The 16,751-nt window shown below is 42.2% G+C and overlaps 1 protein-coding gene across 2 annotated transcripts in view; it reads left to right on the top strand.

Annotated features, from left to right (window-relative positions):
- The first annotated feature begins 2,282 nt into the window (after positions 1 to 2,282).
- kcnip3b (Kv channel interacting protein 3b, calsenilin) overlaps positions 2,283 to 16,751 on the top strand; it is a 40,778-nt gene continuing 26,309 nt past the window's right edge. Inside the window, exons 1-2 of one of the 2 annotated variants that reach the window (XM_086206553.1) lie at positions 2,283 to 2,426; positions 16,292 to 16,473. In XM_086206553.1, coding sequence (XP_086062679.1) covers positions 2,421 to 2,426; positions 16,292 to 16,473 — 188 coding nt within the window. In that variant the 5' untranslated portion in view covers positions 2,283 to 2,420. The remainder of the gene's footprint in view (positions 2,427 to 16,291; positions 16,474 to 16,751) is intronic. The other variant, XM_086206554.1, reaches the window with a different exon arrangement.

Here is a 16,751-nt window from a genome sequence, read left to right on the forward strand (position 1 = left end):
TACTCTTATAGTTTCAGAGTGTCTTTCAAACAAAATTACTTCTGCAAAGTCGAAACGCCCCTCCCCTGCTGGTAACTTAGAGGAACTGCAGGAACAGTGCTGCTGCTGGTATTAGAAACATCCCTCACATATGCTGTCCAAGTACCAACTGTTACAATATCCATTTAACCAAAACAAACATTACAAAATATCCAGAAATCTGCCGTAATTTTAATTCCAGTTTAATCACAAGCTCACAAAAGAACAAAGTGGCAAACAAACATCATCTGACAGTAAAGTGCGTCTTGCTGGCAGGGAAAGGAAATTAGAAAGCTATTAGTTTTCAGATCCATCTCCAGAAATGTGATTAATTCAGCGTACAAATATGTGACTGGCATCATGACAGAGTTCAGGTTCTGCTGCTGCTCTACTTGACAACATCACGGTTTGCTTGTACATTCATAAACACAATATCTGCAAAATACAGGGGTTGATTCAGCCGTCATGGAGTCATCAAAGTGCTCAGAAAGAATCGACATTTCAAGAAATCTGTTTGAAAAAAAACCTGTCGCTGACTGTAACTTACTTTTTGTCTCTGACATTACTTCTTAATTTGTTGGCTAATTATGTGTTGTACTAGAATCTGCAGAGTTACCGTACCTCTCAGATATGTGGTGAGTAGCAAAAAGTGCAAACTTCACCTGCAAAAGTAACTGCTCTTGAGTACACAACTTAGCAAGTACTATCCAGTAGTGTAGTATCAGATGAAGTTTAACACTGTTGGGTTGTACTGTGATATATTTAGTGCTCAGTAAACTAAACCTACATATCCATATTCTCCGCTGATTCACGTTCACGCCAGTGACCTCAGAGGATTGTTTCCTACTTTCCTCTTTACCGCACGCATCTGCCATCATTTCGTATAACAGTGAGACGCTGTAGGCCGCATCTGAACGTAAACGCAGTGGGTTTATCCTGCGAATGCTGCAGATTCACGTAGAAACGTGTGAGAATGTGTCTTCAGCTTTGGCTAATATGGAGCAGCTTTATTAGACAGGTGGCCTTTCCTCATTGATCCTACAGGCTATTTACATTTCTGAGTTGTTCATTATTCAATCAGCTTGATAAGTGAGGATGCTTGACCTGGCTTGATTGCTGCTTAGCATCTCTCTCTCTCTCTCTCTCTCTCTCTCTCTCTCTCTCTCTGAGCCCCTGGCAGCTTCACAGAGATCCAAGGTCGCCTAAATTGATTCAGTTCCTCACCCAATCTCCAGCAGGGTTTTAATTGCATTTCTGTACCAGTAACCCTCATGCAAATCACACACTGTAAAGCAATGCAACACACACACACACACACACACACACACACACACACACACACACACACACACACACACAGATCTTCCTCTCTTTATTCTTAAAATGGCTGCAGTATTCACTAGGGAAGGGACACATGAATCAAAAATGATGGGATGATTTTTTTCCCCTCCTCTTTGCCTTCGAGCGCAGCTTCAAATCTTAACATCCCACTAAAACGCAACATGGTTTAAAGGACAGTTGAAAACGTGTCCTGTAGTCACACGAAACATCAGAAACTTCAAAATATTTATTGCAGGTCTCTGATACGGAAGCCGAGAAGGCGAACATCTGCGAATGCTTTTTCAGTGCCGTTATCTCGATATTACAAGTTTATGATTGCCTTATCTTGAGACAATCTTGTTATAATGGCCCGATTAACCCGTAAGTCTGTGTTAAACTGCCTTGGTTATCTCAAGATAACGCAATAATAACGTCACCTCGAAATAATGATATTAAAAAAGTAAATTCGACAGTTCTTAGCTTCTAATCTACGATGGGGGTTTATAATTGGACTCAAAGTTTTATATGCTGCAGTTGAAAGATTGAGGAGGAAAATGAACACAACCTCGAAGTGGTTTATACTAATTTCTCATAATTGCGTCATAAATCTCTAATACACGATTTAAAGTGTGACTAGCAGATATTTTTCGAAGGGCGCCTTAATATCGTCAAATATACGAATGCAAATGTGTGCGGAATTTTCTGAGTCAAACATTTTTTCATCCTGATGAACTCTAAAATATATCAGCCTGTTGACTTTGTCTTGACATCATTAGGCTGTAAAAGATGAGAGTCCACTTGTTCCCTCTCTGGCTGCACCCTTACATCTCTCTCTCTCTCTCTCTCTCTCTCTCTCTCTCACACACACACACACACACACACAAACACACACACACTCACCCTCCCTCCCTCTCCCTCTCCGCGCGCGCGTTTGTATGCGTGTGTATGTGTGTGTGTGTGTCACAGTGTGTGCGCTCATTCCTTCGCATCCAGCGGAGCGGCAGTCGGAGGTTTGAGGCTCCTCTCTGGAAGAACACACACAGCAGTCAGCCTTCAGTGTCGCCGCTCCAGAAGAAGAAAACATGCAGGTAAGACATCCGGGACGTCATGTAGTCTCGTCGTTGTAGGACAAGCCGACAGGCTGAAATAATGATTCTTTTCCTCTGCGGTTGGCAAAAAAAAAGAGGAAAAAAAAGAGAGAACGAAGTTCAAATTGACTCAATCCCGTCAGTTTGGATCAGCTGTTTGTTGGTTAAACTACTCCTTCCCTCAGTTGTTTATCATTTCCTTGCTCATTTTCTGAAGTGTGTTGTTAGAAGGTGAGTTTGGGAGTGAAGTTATGTAACTGCAGCCTGCTGGAAGCCGCTGTTTGGACACGCTTCGCTTGCAGCGCGCAGCAGAAAGCCGCACAGCGCGTTCAGCAAGTGTCACTTGGCGTCTTTATTTTCCTCATCAGTTTGTTTTTGTTTTTACCTTCATCCTCATCAGTTCACGTACAGACCTCCTGGATTTTTTTGTTGGGACTCATTATGCGTGACTTGAAATCTGTAGCTTAAAAGCCCCTTAAATCCTCAATTCCAGTAAGCAGATTCTGGTTGTAATTCTGCTTGTGTCTTTAAAGGAATTTATCAGATCCATCCACAGCAGCAGCAGCAGCAGCAGCAGCAGCAGCAGCAGCAGCCTCTGAGCTTAAATCAGAGTGGTAATTGGACTGCAAAGTCAAAGCCCAGTCTCTGCATTGTTACTTCCAACACCTTGCAAGTCAATTGCTCATGAATAGAAGGAGCTGTTTCTCTCAGTGACCTGTTACCGCAGATGCACATAAAGTCCTTTTAGGAGGCACGGAGGGTTCTCTCAGCTGTTCCTTTATCTGGGTATGCACAGACGCTCAGACAGAAGGACAGAAAAAACATCATATTTATAGGCGTTAGACCTTTGGATCTAGTCGGAGTAAATCAGAGTGGACAGGAGCTTCCCTGATTGATGAAGCTTTTCATCAATCACTAAGTGAGTCAATCAGTCCATCACACACACTCATAATCAAATGGGGGCAGAGGTCCATACACACTCCTGCGTGCATGGATGCATTTTTCCATCATCTGTTCTCCTGGTTATTTCTTCTGTCTGCTCTCCGAGCTGTTGTGTAGCATGATTGATTTTATCATCGATTCATCTTCTGTTCTGGTTCTGTCTCCATTAATTGATGAATCGCCGCATCCAGGAAAATATATTTTGAAGATGATGGCTGCATGTAGCGCTTTTATTTGCCAGTTTATCTCAATAAAAGGCACATTGGGGTCTAATCTGAGACGCTTTTGGCATTCATGGTGTAGTTATGGCACCGATTTGAGCCAGATTAGGGATGAAGCTTGGTTATAGCAGCAGTCCGCTCTGGCCTGACCACCGGGAGTTCACTAGAACTCCTCATCACACGCAGACGAGGGCTGAGCATATGAGATCAAAAGAAGCTGTACAAAATGCCAAATTAATCCATTTAATATCACAAAGTCAAGAAAAATCCATCTATTTGAGATGCTGGAGAAAGAAATATGTGGTGTTTTTGATTAAAAATCTATTTGACTGACTATCAGAACAATTTGTTTTATGGTTATGAAGCCTCCAACTCCCCTTGTTCGATTACATTTTTAAAATTTGTTCTCCAAGTTTTAGAAATGAGAAGCCTGAGCTTTACTAGCATCAGTCGGACACCTCCCTTAGACTGCAGCACCATCCTTTGGTCATTGACGTGTTTTTAAATTAAAACATGCTGTGAAGCTTTGGGGTGCCTGATATTTTAGTGTGTGACTCACTTCAGCTGATTTTTTTTTCTTTTTTAATAGCGTCAGACGAATGTATGACTGCAAAAAATAAGCTGGAGTCTGTAATTCTCCTAAATCCACTTTCATCTGGTGTTATTCAATATTATTATTGTAAACAAATCAGATGAAAACACCAACTGATCTCCTTCCATCTTCTGTCTGTGTTGTGGAAGCCTGATGAAGCTTATTCCTCTGTGCCCGCTAAAATGATTTCGCTGCACTCCTCTAATTCTTTCATCGCTTGAACAATTGATTCAACCACTATTGAAGGGTGTTGAGAAATCTAGAAACTTTTTTGTGCTTTGCTGTTTGTTTTTCTTTCTTTTGGTCAGGTTTGTCATTAGTAGCCAAAGGTCCAAATATCCCAGATGATCCTCTAACTATCTGCTTCATTCTCCAGAAAAAAACAGCAAAAACAAATGTGAGTATCAGCAACTTTTTGCAGTATTTTTTTAGCTTCAGATAACAACTTGCATTATGCAGAATGATGCTGCTTTCAAGCCTCCTCCAAACTCTGCTTCAGTTTCTGCAATGGCTTGCTTCTCAAGTGGGCGTCTAGTAACCTAAGGGTGGCTGGTTTGATCCCCTCCTCCTCAGGAGACTTTCAGAAGTGTCCTTGAACAAGATACTGAACCCCTGATTGCTTCTGATGAGTAGCTTGGCGCCTTGCATGGCAGCCTCTACTGTGCATGTGTGTGTGTGTGTGGATGGAAGAAAAATAGAATTTATAATATATAGATAGGATGGCACGGTGGTGCAGTGGTCAGCACTGTTGCCACACAGCAAGAAGGTTCTGGGTTCAAGGTCCGGCTCCAGATTCATCAGATGAATCAGTTATACCAATAATGCAGTGAAAGGTTCCAGGTTCGATCCCCGGCTCGGGCACGAGATCTTTCTGTGTGGAGTCTGCATGTTCTCCATGTTCCTGTGTGGGTTCTCTCTGGTACTCCAGCTTCCTCCCACAGTCCAAAGACATCAAGAGGGGACGAGGCTGATTGATACTCTAAATTGACCGTAGGTGTGACTGTGAGTGTGAATGGTTGTCTGTCTCTATGTGTTGGTCCTGTGATGGACTGGTGACCTGTCCAGGATGAACCCCACCTCTCGCCTGAAGGCTGCTGGACTCCAGCCCCCCTGCGACTAGTAAGCAGTAGAAGATGGATGGATGGATGGATGGATGGATGGATGATGGATGGATGGATATATAGATAGATTCCATTTACACAAATTCCTTAAAATAACAGCTTTGAATGCACCAAAGTTTTCCATTTTACCATTTACATCAACTGAAGCTGCTGCTGCTGTGAAAAATTATATCATGTTGCTTTGAATATTTCCTTTTTTTGAAAATGAATTATAAAAGCTGAGATTTTTCAGTCCAGTGACTCAGTGTCCGTCCTGGAGGAAGTTTTTTTATCAGCTGGTTCCAGGATCTAAGCGCAGAGGAGGCCGAAACTTGTGTACAAGTAAGCAAATTCTGATTTGTGCTTTCAAGCTTTATAATTATGATTTGATTTACTGATTGATGTGCCACTGGTGTAGAAAGCGATTCAGAGGAAATTTTCCCTTAGAGCAGCAACTATTGATTGTAGATATGGTGTCACACACTGTTGAGTTACTGGTAATATCACAGACATCGCGTATATTCACTTACTGAGTCATTAAGATTCATTTATTTGCCATAGTTGTTTGCGTATCATAAGTGAACATCAGAAACATTCCGAAAATGAAGCTAAAAACAACATTCAAGATGAGAAAGTTGATGGCGCCGTAGCGCATTTCAGCCTGTAGTTGATGATTTGATTGACGTTCAGTTTCTCTCAGGAAAGATTTCAAAAGATGAAGGTACTCGAAATAAGTCAGCCAAAGCAGTTGCTCGTGGCTAACAGCCTACAGTTCACCAGACAAGCAGGGCGGCAACACACACACACACACACACACACACACACACACACACACACACACACACACACACACACACACACACACACAGAGGACATTAGATCGACACAATCATGTCATTATCTTTTCCTTCACCTAACCTCAACTAGCCTCACACCTCTAACCTTACCTTATTCTAATAACATCTGGAAAAGTGATTACACTGAGGGGACTGAACCATTGTGGCCCTGAGAACCGAGGCGAGTCCCCACAACGTGACTGCCAACAGATTTACTCCTATGTCTCTACAACTTGATACAGAGTCTGAGGATCCACCTGTTCAATAGATGATGGATCGGTCAATGTCGACTAAATAATTAAACAGCTCAGGTAACTGTATCCTTCAAAGTGGGAACCAGTTAAGACACCACAGACGGGAACTTCAACACCTTTAGAGCTTTTCATCTCGTGAACACGAGAGGAGCTGAAGTTTCATGATATGTTTGATGGCATTTAATCGGCAAAAAAGAGGCTGATTTAATGGTTAATTAGATGTAATTAGCTTTTTCTTTCCTTCACAATATTTTGGTTGCAGTTTACATGAGGAAAGACCCCACGCACACACACACACACACACACACAAAAGAAAAAAATGCTGCTGCAAAATATCAATCTGATGAATTAATGTTGTGATGTTGGTACACGCTATCTTCATGAGCTGTCAATACACCTCATGAAGAATGGGATGGGAGATGATGTGATGTATTTGGCGAGGACATGCGTGTAAATGTGTGTGTGTGTGTGTGTGTGTGTGTGTGTGTGTGTGTGTGTGTGTGAGTTAGTAAAGGAGCCGATAATTGAAACATGGCTCCTCCATTGCACAGAGTCTCCCCGGAGTATTAATTCTTCTCCACATGAAGCCTCACGCATCAATATAATATCCTTTCTCTTTCTTTCTCTCCCCTTCTCTCTCTCTCTCTCTAGCTCTCTTACACAGACACAGACACACACACGCGCACACACACACACACACACACACACACACACGAATACACACACAGCTTGTAGTCCATATGGATGGCCCTCCTTCCACAGACACACTGATTCACACTGACAGCCATACTAAGAGGCTCAAGCCATCGGGACACAAATAGTATCAGCTCTCGACCATCAGCCTGCCCACATATTTCCTCCAAGATGGATTCCACCATGCACCACCTTGGCTCACATTAAATATGGTTTATCAACTGTAAATGTTGTTGCTCTGCTTACCATTTTATGCTATGAAATGAAAACAGAAGCTTGCTCACTGCATCAAGCATCTGTGACATTATTGAAGGGCTTATTTTCACTCTCCAGTGAGAATATTTGTTGCTACTGCTCATTTCTTAACAGACCATGCAGGATTTGGACAAAATATGATTCCAAAATGGCCAAAATGTCTTGATATAAAGGATATATTTAAAGGACCAAGATGGATAGACTTACCTGAAAAGAAAAATGACCACCAATGAGTAAAGTATCATTTCCCTCTGCTTGACATCTGAATGTGGCTATATATTTTTTTATCATCCCACCAGCTAAACTTAAGTCAGTAAGGAAGCAATGTGTTTATCAAGTTACATTAATTAACTGTCTATTGACGATAATTATGTTTCCATGACAACAATGTCTTAATGAAAAAGTATGATCAGCCAGCCTTTTGCTATTTGTTTCTTGTATTATTTATATTTTCTTTCATGATGAGCATCAGTTGAATGTTTTCCTCGTTCTTTCCGTGAATGAGCTTAAAACCAGTGAAGCTCAGAGCTGTAGAGGGAGGAGAGGAAATCAATACGGTTTATTGATCCGCAGAACTCACTATTAACATTCGGTGTTGATCTGCCCCCACGAACAAGCTTTTCTGTCTCTGTGTATTATTTTTTCAGACATATACAGTTTGGGATAAACAGATATATTGATAGATACAAGAACAATTGTCTCCCTCAGTGTGTTGAGTCCTGAATGAAGAGAAAGAAGAAGCGCCGTTCTGAAACCAACCGGCAAGTCAAAACAGGCATAACAGTCAGAGAAAGACTCTCGCTGCTGCACATTTTCTTGAGGCAACAGCGTGTAGCCAAGCAAAAAAAAAAAAAACAACTGTTATGTGGACATATAATATATCGAAAGGTGACAAGTTTGCACGTCAGTGGCATAGCTGTTAACATAAAGGCTAACGATGGGTCTCCAGCACACTGCTTCGTTTTGGTATTACTGTGACACATCGGATCTCTGGAATTCATCCTTTTAATCATCTGAGCTGCCAAACTACATCGTGTTCATAGTCCACGCTTTTGCTCACGAACCTAAAAAGGCGAAGAAAGAGTCCGGGCAGGCCTGGGCCCAGTACAGAACCGTCACACTTGTCAGATGAACCGGTCTTCAGGGGACAAATGTGCTTTTATGATTTGCTCAGTGTGAAGAGGTTGAGAATTTAGCACCTTCGGTTATTTCCCTCAGGATTTGAAGGACTAAAAACAAAAAAAAGGAGATAGAGCATATACTTGTGCTCATAAAAAACTTTATGAAGTGAAAATGTCATAGTCGTGTATAAACTCCTCGGAACTAATAAATCAATTAATGGAGGGCTTGCAAGAGACGTTTAAAAAAAGCAGAAGGAGCAGAGCCAGGCACGGCTTGGCTTTGAGTCCAACACTTCCAAAAATATAACTCAGAGGCATCTTTTCATTAGGCCTCCTAGATAAACACCCACATCTTTCTAACTTTCTTTTAAATCCCCCAAAGGCATCAACAAAGCCACTCAGCCCCACTGAACCATTTAGGTTATAAGGTCCACCTTTTTAAAGAAGCATCAACCTTGTCATTTGAAAACACCAGTGGGTATCACTTTATTCCAACTTATTTTGGAACAAATCTCCCCGTTATTTCTGTCTACTGTGACAACAACACGAGGTGCAGCAAGTGAATCAGTGTGTGTCGTTCTCCTGCTGCTTCACGCCTGCGTGACAGATTCGAAACCGTCTCCCTCTCGCACACAGCTGGGCTCCCCTACAGGAAATCCCAGGTGGTAGAATTTATTTGTTAGGGTTTTATCAAGTATTTACTGTACCTCGTTTTTTTCTGCCGTCTTTTATTGTCACCACACTACTCGTCTCAGCTCATTTGTGTCCAAATGCTGCACACACACACACACACACACACACACACACACACACACACACACACACACACACACACACACACACACACACACACACACACACACACTGTCTTTCTCTCTTATGCTTAGATCCCAGTGGGTATTTCTGCCTCACCTGGAGAATAGCCTGGTGACAGGTGACATTACAGAGGGTGGTGAATGAACCGTGTGTGTGTGTGTGTGTGTGTGTGTGTGTGTGTGTGTGTGTGTGTGTGTGTGTGTGTGTGTGTGTGTGTGTGTAGAGAGAGAGAGAGAGAGAGAGAGGGAGGAAGAGAGCAAGGCAGTGACTGACTGGGGAATAAATTGGAACCAATGAAGAAGTGAGGAGATGGAAGGATGGAAGCAGGCGCAGATTTTTGCCGACAGCCAGGGTGAGGAAAAACAATAAATATTAATATGAAGGCTAATGAAATGCCTCTTGGTGTCTGGTTTTCCACTGTATGCATTTGTGTGTTGTTTTTATTGCAACTGAAATGAGGTTAGGTGTTTGAAATGAAGCCCCATGGATCGCTGGAAGAGAAATGAGCACAGGAAGTAATGAACGGCTGTTTTTATGGGATAATAATATGTATTTTAAAAAGTTAACAGCCTTTTATTTCAATAGCTGTCAGTCATTGCTGAGGTTACTCAGGTAGTGAGGTGACAGTTCACCTCGTTAATGTTTAAACCTGTCGAGCTTTCTGTTGTTGCGCAGCACTAATAAGTGGTATGAAATTATAATGATGGCAGATTCATCATTCAGGGTGTGTGATTTCAAGCTGATGTGTGTTTGTTTTTGATGCTGGATCCTGATGTAGACGCTGGACGGCAGAGGTTCACAGCTGCAGCTGGAGATCCTGGCCACTGTAAGAATAACAATATCATAGAATATCAGAAGGAAAAACCAGTCTGAGAGCAGACTGTCCAGGACTGACTAAGGTGCAGAGATCAGAAGTGGATGAGGAGGTTCAGAGACTGCAGAGGTGATGGCTGATGGACAGTGTAATCAGGTGTGGAGAGTCAGTGGAAGCAGGAAAATAAAATTTTTAAAAAACGTGGGGCGAGCAGATGCCACAGCACGATCAGTTCTAGCCACTGACCACTGATTGCAACAGATTGTTGCTGCTAGCAGGTTGTTGTTGTGTTCTTGCAAACCCTTTTAACTGATTAACCACAAATGTACAACTTCAGGTTTTAAATATCGTTTATAATATCAGAGTTTTAACCATAGGTTCGACTCGAAAGAAGACTAGCAATCTGATTCAACACTCGCTTTGAGGTCACTGTTCAAAGATCATAGTTTGTTTAGCCGCACATGGATGATAAGAGCACTCCACGCAGACTGGAGCTTCCCTCTTTCTGCAAGGCGGTCCACTGAAGCACCGTGTCCCCCTAAATCTGACAGTACTGGAGGAATTAGGTTCTGGCCCATGAAACACAGAAAACGAGCTTTTACAAGAGCGCTGCTGCAAGTACCTGTACGGTAAATTTCTTATCTACATCTCTCAAACGGACCAATAAGCACTGAGGTTGTGATGTTTTTTTAGTGACACTCAGACTTGTCCCCGGATGTATTTTGACCTTGACAAATCAATCAGGCGGAGCAGAAGAAGCAAGAGTCAGGAGAAGTACATGTGAGCTGGGATGCTAGAACATGAGAGACGTTATATCTCTGCTGTGGCCTGGAAGAATGTTAATCACGCATGATTTATTAATGAAGTCTCTCCTCCGCTAATGTGACTTTACAAGACTCGCGTTCACTGGCTCCTTTCCATCACCACACGTCTTCTCCCATCTAATTCATGATTCGTCTCTAAATCACTTTCTCTAATTAAAACAGGAAGCCAAAGGTTTAAAACTGGAGTATTGTTTTTTTTTTGTTGTTGTTCAAGTCCAAGATTAAAACTATTGTGCTTCACCAGTGGCGTTGTGAATGTTCCGGCGCCTCTATTTCTATTGTATAGAGTTTATCATGTGAGTCATCATATGATCCGTAAATTAGCATAAATATGCAATTAATATGGAAATCATTCCTTTCATCAGTGTAACAATTATCATATGGATGAATCCAATACATATATTTTCATAACATTTTCTAAAAAGTTTTGTTTTTATTCTTGAGCCATTAATGAAGAAGAAAGTTGAACATTTATCCCAAAGATTATGTGAATGTTGAATTGAATGCTTCTATTTGTAAATTCGTATCGAGGCTGTATAAAATTACTTGTCAAATTTTACATTTAGCCCTCATTTCTCCAATTTTTTGACAAATATCTGCCAATACTTTCATGCTCAGAGCTGCACACAACTATTTAACCCTAAAATGAAGGCTTCAAAATGGTGATTCTACTGTGATTTATTACCATGTGCTGTAGGGATGATGTCATTTTGCGGTCAACAACGACCTCTGTACTCCTCTTTATTCACCCGATGGCAACCATCATATTTTAGACACGTATGTGCTTTGGAATTCGCAGGCGCAGAATTTAACTGATGTCGTTTTTTGTTTGTTTTTTTACCAATAGACATTATTTTAGACATTTAACCCAAAATCCCACTTGAGACCAGCGAACCGAGAACTTCAAAGATGCTAACTCACTTCTGGGTTTGAGGCCTGGGCGCCAGTTGAACTAGGGGTGATGCTGTGCGCTCCCTGTGTTACTGCACCAATGTGAGCTCACTAACATCTGGACCTCTAGAACTTGAGCACTTCTTTTGCAGGAGGTGGCTGTATGGCCGCATGCCGGTTTGTCATCAAGCTTTGATTTTAGGCTGTTCCTCTGATATCTAACCGTAAATGATAGGTTATGATGCGATAATTATGGGAATCTAACATTTCAACGCGTCAGTGGCAGGAGTGAATCAGGAATGCTCAGTAATACATCATGTGCTGTTCCCCCGGCGTCCCTCGAGCTCTGACATATTTCGCTGCTTCCATAGCAATGTTAGCTGTTCTCCCCCAAGTAAATATTGAATTTTCGTTGGTCTGAGAGTGTCGAACTCTTGGTATTTGAGTTTTACTTTTGAAAATAATTCGATCATTTAGTGTTTGCACAAGCTGCTGTGCAGGGAGAGTAGGTTTGTCTCCACTCCCTGATGTTGCCAGGTTTGTCTTTATCCTCCAGTTTCAGTGGTCATGTTGTGGTCACACAGTCTAGTTGAGAGGGGTTTTTGTTGGGATTTCGTACTTGTTTTTGTTGAGGTTCTAATTCGATGCAGATTCTCTTTTTTTGCCGCTGTGTTCTGTTAGCTACATCACACTCATAGCGGCAATGATACCTCGTGTTAAAGAACATACACTGAAAAAACAACACAGTGGCTGAGATTTAATAATTTATAGCAGAACAAATTGATGTGAGCTGTGTCACTGCCCTCTTTGCTCTGAGCGTTGTGGGTATATGTTCCGCCATATAGGATGTGTGTGTGTGTGTGTGTGTGTGTGTGTGTGTGTGTGTGTGTGTGTGTGTGTGTGTACGTGAGTGTGTATTTGCTTTGGAGGATGTTGTGCAGACTTTGCATGAGAGAGGGAAGAGCTGCCTCAGGACAAAGCTAGCTGAAGCATTAAGAAGGAACAGAGACAAAAATAAAATTGTGTGTGTGAGACACTTTCAAAGACGCAAATCAAACATAAGATCAATTAAGTTGGAACTAATTGTAAATGAACTGAATCTTGGGGTAGTTATATCTATTGTCAGGCAAATATTTAGGGAAAGCTCCCCAGGAAATAAATGCAAGACTATATAAATACCCAAAAAGTGATTTGTAAGGGGCGAGCAAGTGCATTATAGCCGCACTATGGTATCTGCACTGCCTCTTAAGTGTATACTCGCCTTATCACCCTACAGTAAGCATGCGTGCGTGTCCGGTAGCCCGTGAATAAGCAAGTAATGTAGCGCTGTGTTTACACCGCGTCTGTCTGCATCTGTTTGTCTCCCAGCCGTCTCTTTCTAATTTGTGACTTCCACTGAAAGGCCACATTCCTGATTTTCTGCTCCGAAGAAGCGAGTCGTAACAGAGGTTTTTTTCATACTCGTCTCTGCTGTGCCATTGTTGATCTGTGAATAAATAGACGCGGGGACGAACGGAATTGTTTCTGTTATTTCTTTCTATTTTACTCTGCTTTTTCATTATGTTGTGAGGTAATTGAGCTCTCTGTCTCTCTCTCTTTCTCTCCCCGTGTGTGTGGATGTTTGTTCTTTTGCTACTTTTTTCGGTGCCTCTCGTTCTCTCAAACATGGTATCTTGAATTATTGGTATGAATGCTGACTTTGATGTAACAATTTAATGGTTCGATTTTGTCGGTTAAAAGTGAAAATTACCATCATCGCTCAAACAGGTTGTGACAACAATGTTGAAAGATTTCTTTTATGGGAATTTGTTCGGATTTGCCACAAACATTCACTTGGATTTAAGGATTTTGGTGAAAGGTCAAAGGCACTGGGACTTCTAAGAACACAAGTTTGACCTTGTGAATATGTATGATGGATGACGTGTAAGAATCGCCTTCCAGGAAATTTCTTCCAACTTCGCCACAGACGTTCACTTTGACACTTGGATGAACGGGTTGGATTTTTAATGACACACTATGTTTCTGCTCTTTACACGAGAATAAACACGGAAATTATCATACAGATATCCGCTAATTAATGCAGTGATGACACTTTATATCCAAAGGGTCAAAGGAAAAGGTTAAAGGTTAATTTCGCTGTGACATCACAATATTCTGTTAATTGTTCAATGTCATCTCAGTAATGCCTTGAGGGAATAGTGAGTTCTATTCCCCCATAAAACAAAGATTCTTTTCTCTGACTGTAAAGGAATTTTATTCAACTCATTTAACGTCAGTGCTGCATATTAGAATTCTGGACAAATATGGAACTTGCAACCTGAACCTGGATCAGTGGCGGTGATTCTAGTCTCACATTTTGCTCTTTTCCTCAGTCTGTTCATGCAGAAGAAGCACAGAAATAGCCTCCTAAATGTATTCCTCTGCAAAGTGCTTTCATATCTTCATCTCTGTGCTCCGTCCTCTGGCCGTCCTTTCCTCTTCTTCTCAGATAGGCCAGGATTCATTATGCTAATTGGCTTCAATTCTTCCACGAACGAGGGCAGATCTTGTTCTGCTCACATCCTTTTAATTTTGCTCGATATATATTGTCCCTCTCTCCCACTACCACAAAGTAAGACATGTGCATGCCCAGACACCCATGCGATTAAATAGCCGTTTAAAATCCTCGGTGCGCTCTCTCTCCACCTCCGTCTCTCTGTTTTCCTCCTCCTCCTCTCCCCCTGTAATCCTTCGCTTTCTTCTCCTCCCTACAGAGTAAACAGAGCTGGTGTTTGTACTGTGTTCACCTCTTTCATCTTCCCTCCCCACACACATGTGTGTGTTTTATGAGTCTGTGTGTTTTTCAGACACAGAAGCAGCTTAATAGGGCTTCTTAAAAATTAAAGAAGAAAGATATTCTGGTTAAATCAGATCAAATTTGCGTCTGTACTAAAAGAAACTGAACAGATGCCAGAGCAAGGAATTGAAAAGTATGTGTAAAGTTTAACTTCAATGTCAAGTTTATTTCTGCTGATGAAAGGTGATAAACGTAGAATATCAATGAGTTGAAGTGGATTGGTCTCACATAGTAAAAGTCATGATGATACATTGGGAATATGGAAATGAAACAGCTTTTTAATCCACCTAAAATTAAAGCTGAGGGGAGATATTTTGAGCAGCAATAGCATTTTACTCAGAAATATGAGAGTAACCCCAACTCACCTTCACTCGTTTGATTAATGTCTGACTCTTCCAGTCATCCAGGTCAACCAGGAAACCTCATCTCAGCCTACATCCTATATGTTTTGACTTTGTGAGATCAGTACATCAGAATGGATTTTCTGTCCGTAGTAACTCACCTGAAAAAATATATCAGATGAGTGTGATAGATGCTGTCTGGTCCTTACCGACCTGTCACTGAGATGCTATAGGCAGCAGAAACATAGGTCCAATCCCATTTCTTTATTTTCGCAAGGCAGCCTGGGACATTTCTCGTAACACTCGCTTTGGAGTGTGCCGCTGAAAAAACTCCGTTTGGAGGGCCAGATAGTGCTAGCACTCCGCCCTTCCCCTCTGCCTCAACAAGAATCGGGACATCCCTACTCCTATGCATGAAAGCGCAAAATAGAGGGGTGTGGGCAAGTGGGTTAAGGGGTGAACTGGGATTGGCCCAGAGACTGGCAGTGGTAAAGTAATTATATCAACACACTCTTCGGGGTCGGGGTTCTGATGGCCCGTGAGCCCAGGAAGATTGTGATGGCTTTACAAAGTCAAGGCAGGATGACTCAAGCAGCTTTTGTTGGGCGGGGGTTCAACTTGGCGGGACGATACATCGGCTCAATGTTCAATGTTGCACTGATGCGATGTCAAAACATCTATGTATATTACAATCTTAACTATACGCATTTATTTTGAAATGTATTATTTCCGCTAAAACACATTTCCTTCAAAAAAGTGGATTTTTCTAAATGTAACAGACTGTTAAATCAGCATGATATTGATCACAAGCGCATGAATCATTTCAGTTTGATGTGTGGCGGCAAACTGTGATATTGGCAATTACCGTATCTTGATGAAAGTGGTGGAAGCAGCCATTGAAAGCAACACTTGTCATCTCTCTCTCTACCAGCCTAAAGCTGTCAGACTCTGCTAGAAACATGATTGTTTAACAGTGTTGGAAGTGTTTTATAAAGTGTTTGTCTCCCCTTCGTACCTGAGCAATGGCTGTGTGAAGTGATTCCAGCTGTCAGCGTTAAATGTACCAAATGACAGCGCGAGGCCTAATGTCACAGGTGGTGCTTGTAGTGATGAAGCGCTTGCCTGTGCAGCTTTACGGAGCTCCAAGCGTCTGGCCTTCAACTGAACCTTTCCAAAGCATCTGTGAAAACCCCCCAGATCAGAGGCTAATCATATTTTCCAGGCATACACATAATCGCCTGCTTAAATTAAACACCTCAGCCTGACTTGTTTGATATCCATATCGACCTCAACTCTCCTCCTCCTCCTCCTCCTCCCTTCTCTCTCCAGGCTGATGGCAAGGTGGTTGATGGTAGCCTGCTGGGAGATGCCAATGGTGTCGATCCTGCGCCGGGCAGAGTGAAGGATTCCAGGAAATGGCAGAAGCCGCGGTTCTCTCGGAAAGCGCTGATGAAGTGCTGCCTTGTGAAATGGATCATCGCCAGTACGCAGCCACAGGACAAAGGTGAGAGGTGGATGTGTTGGTGGAGAGACGGTGAGACTGCTGATGTGGTGAATGCACAGCAAGTGTGACTAACAGTATTTGAATTGATTAGCCGATTGATTCCCAGGACCTTTCCTGGCTTCCTGTGGTCCCTGTGGAGACGACTGACTCACTGTGCTGCACAGTTGACCTCAGAGTCAAGCACCCAGGGATCAGTTAGTCGTCTACGCTCGTCTCCACACCATTAATGTGCTCTCCATTGACCTGAAATGCTCTGCGCTTCATCCTGCCCTCTTAATTGCTTTT

The sequence above is a fragment of the Aulostomus chinensis genome, chromosome 6 (assembly GCF_037954235.1).
Source record: "Aulostomus chinensis isolate RoL2024-O1b breed Wild chromosome 6, RoL_Achi_v1.0, whole genome shotgun sequence".
NCBI lineage: Eukaryota > Metazoa > Chordata > Actinopteri > Syngnathiformes > Aulostomidae > Aulostomus > Aulostomus chinensis.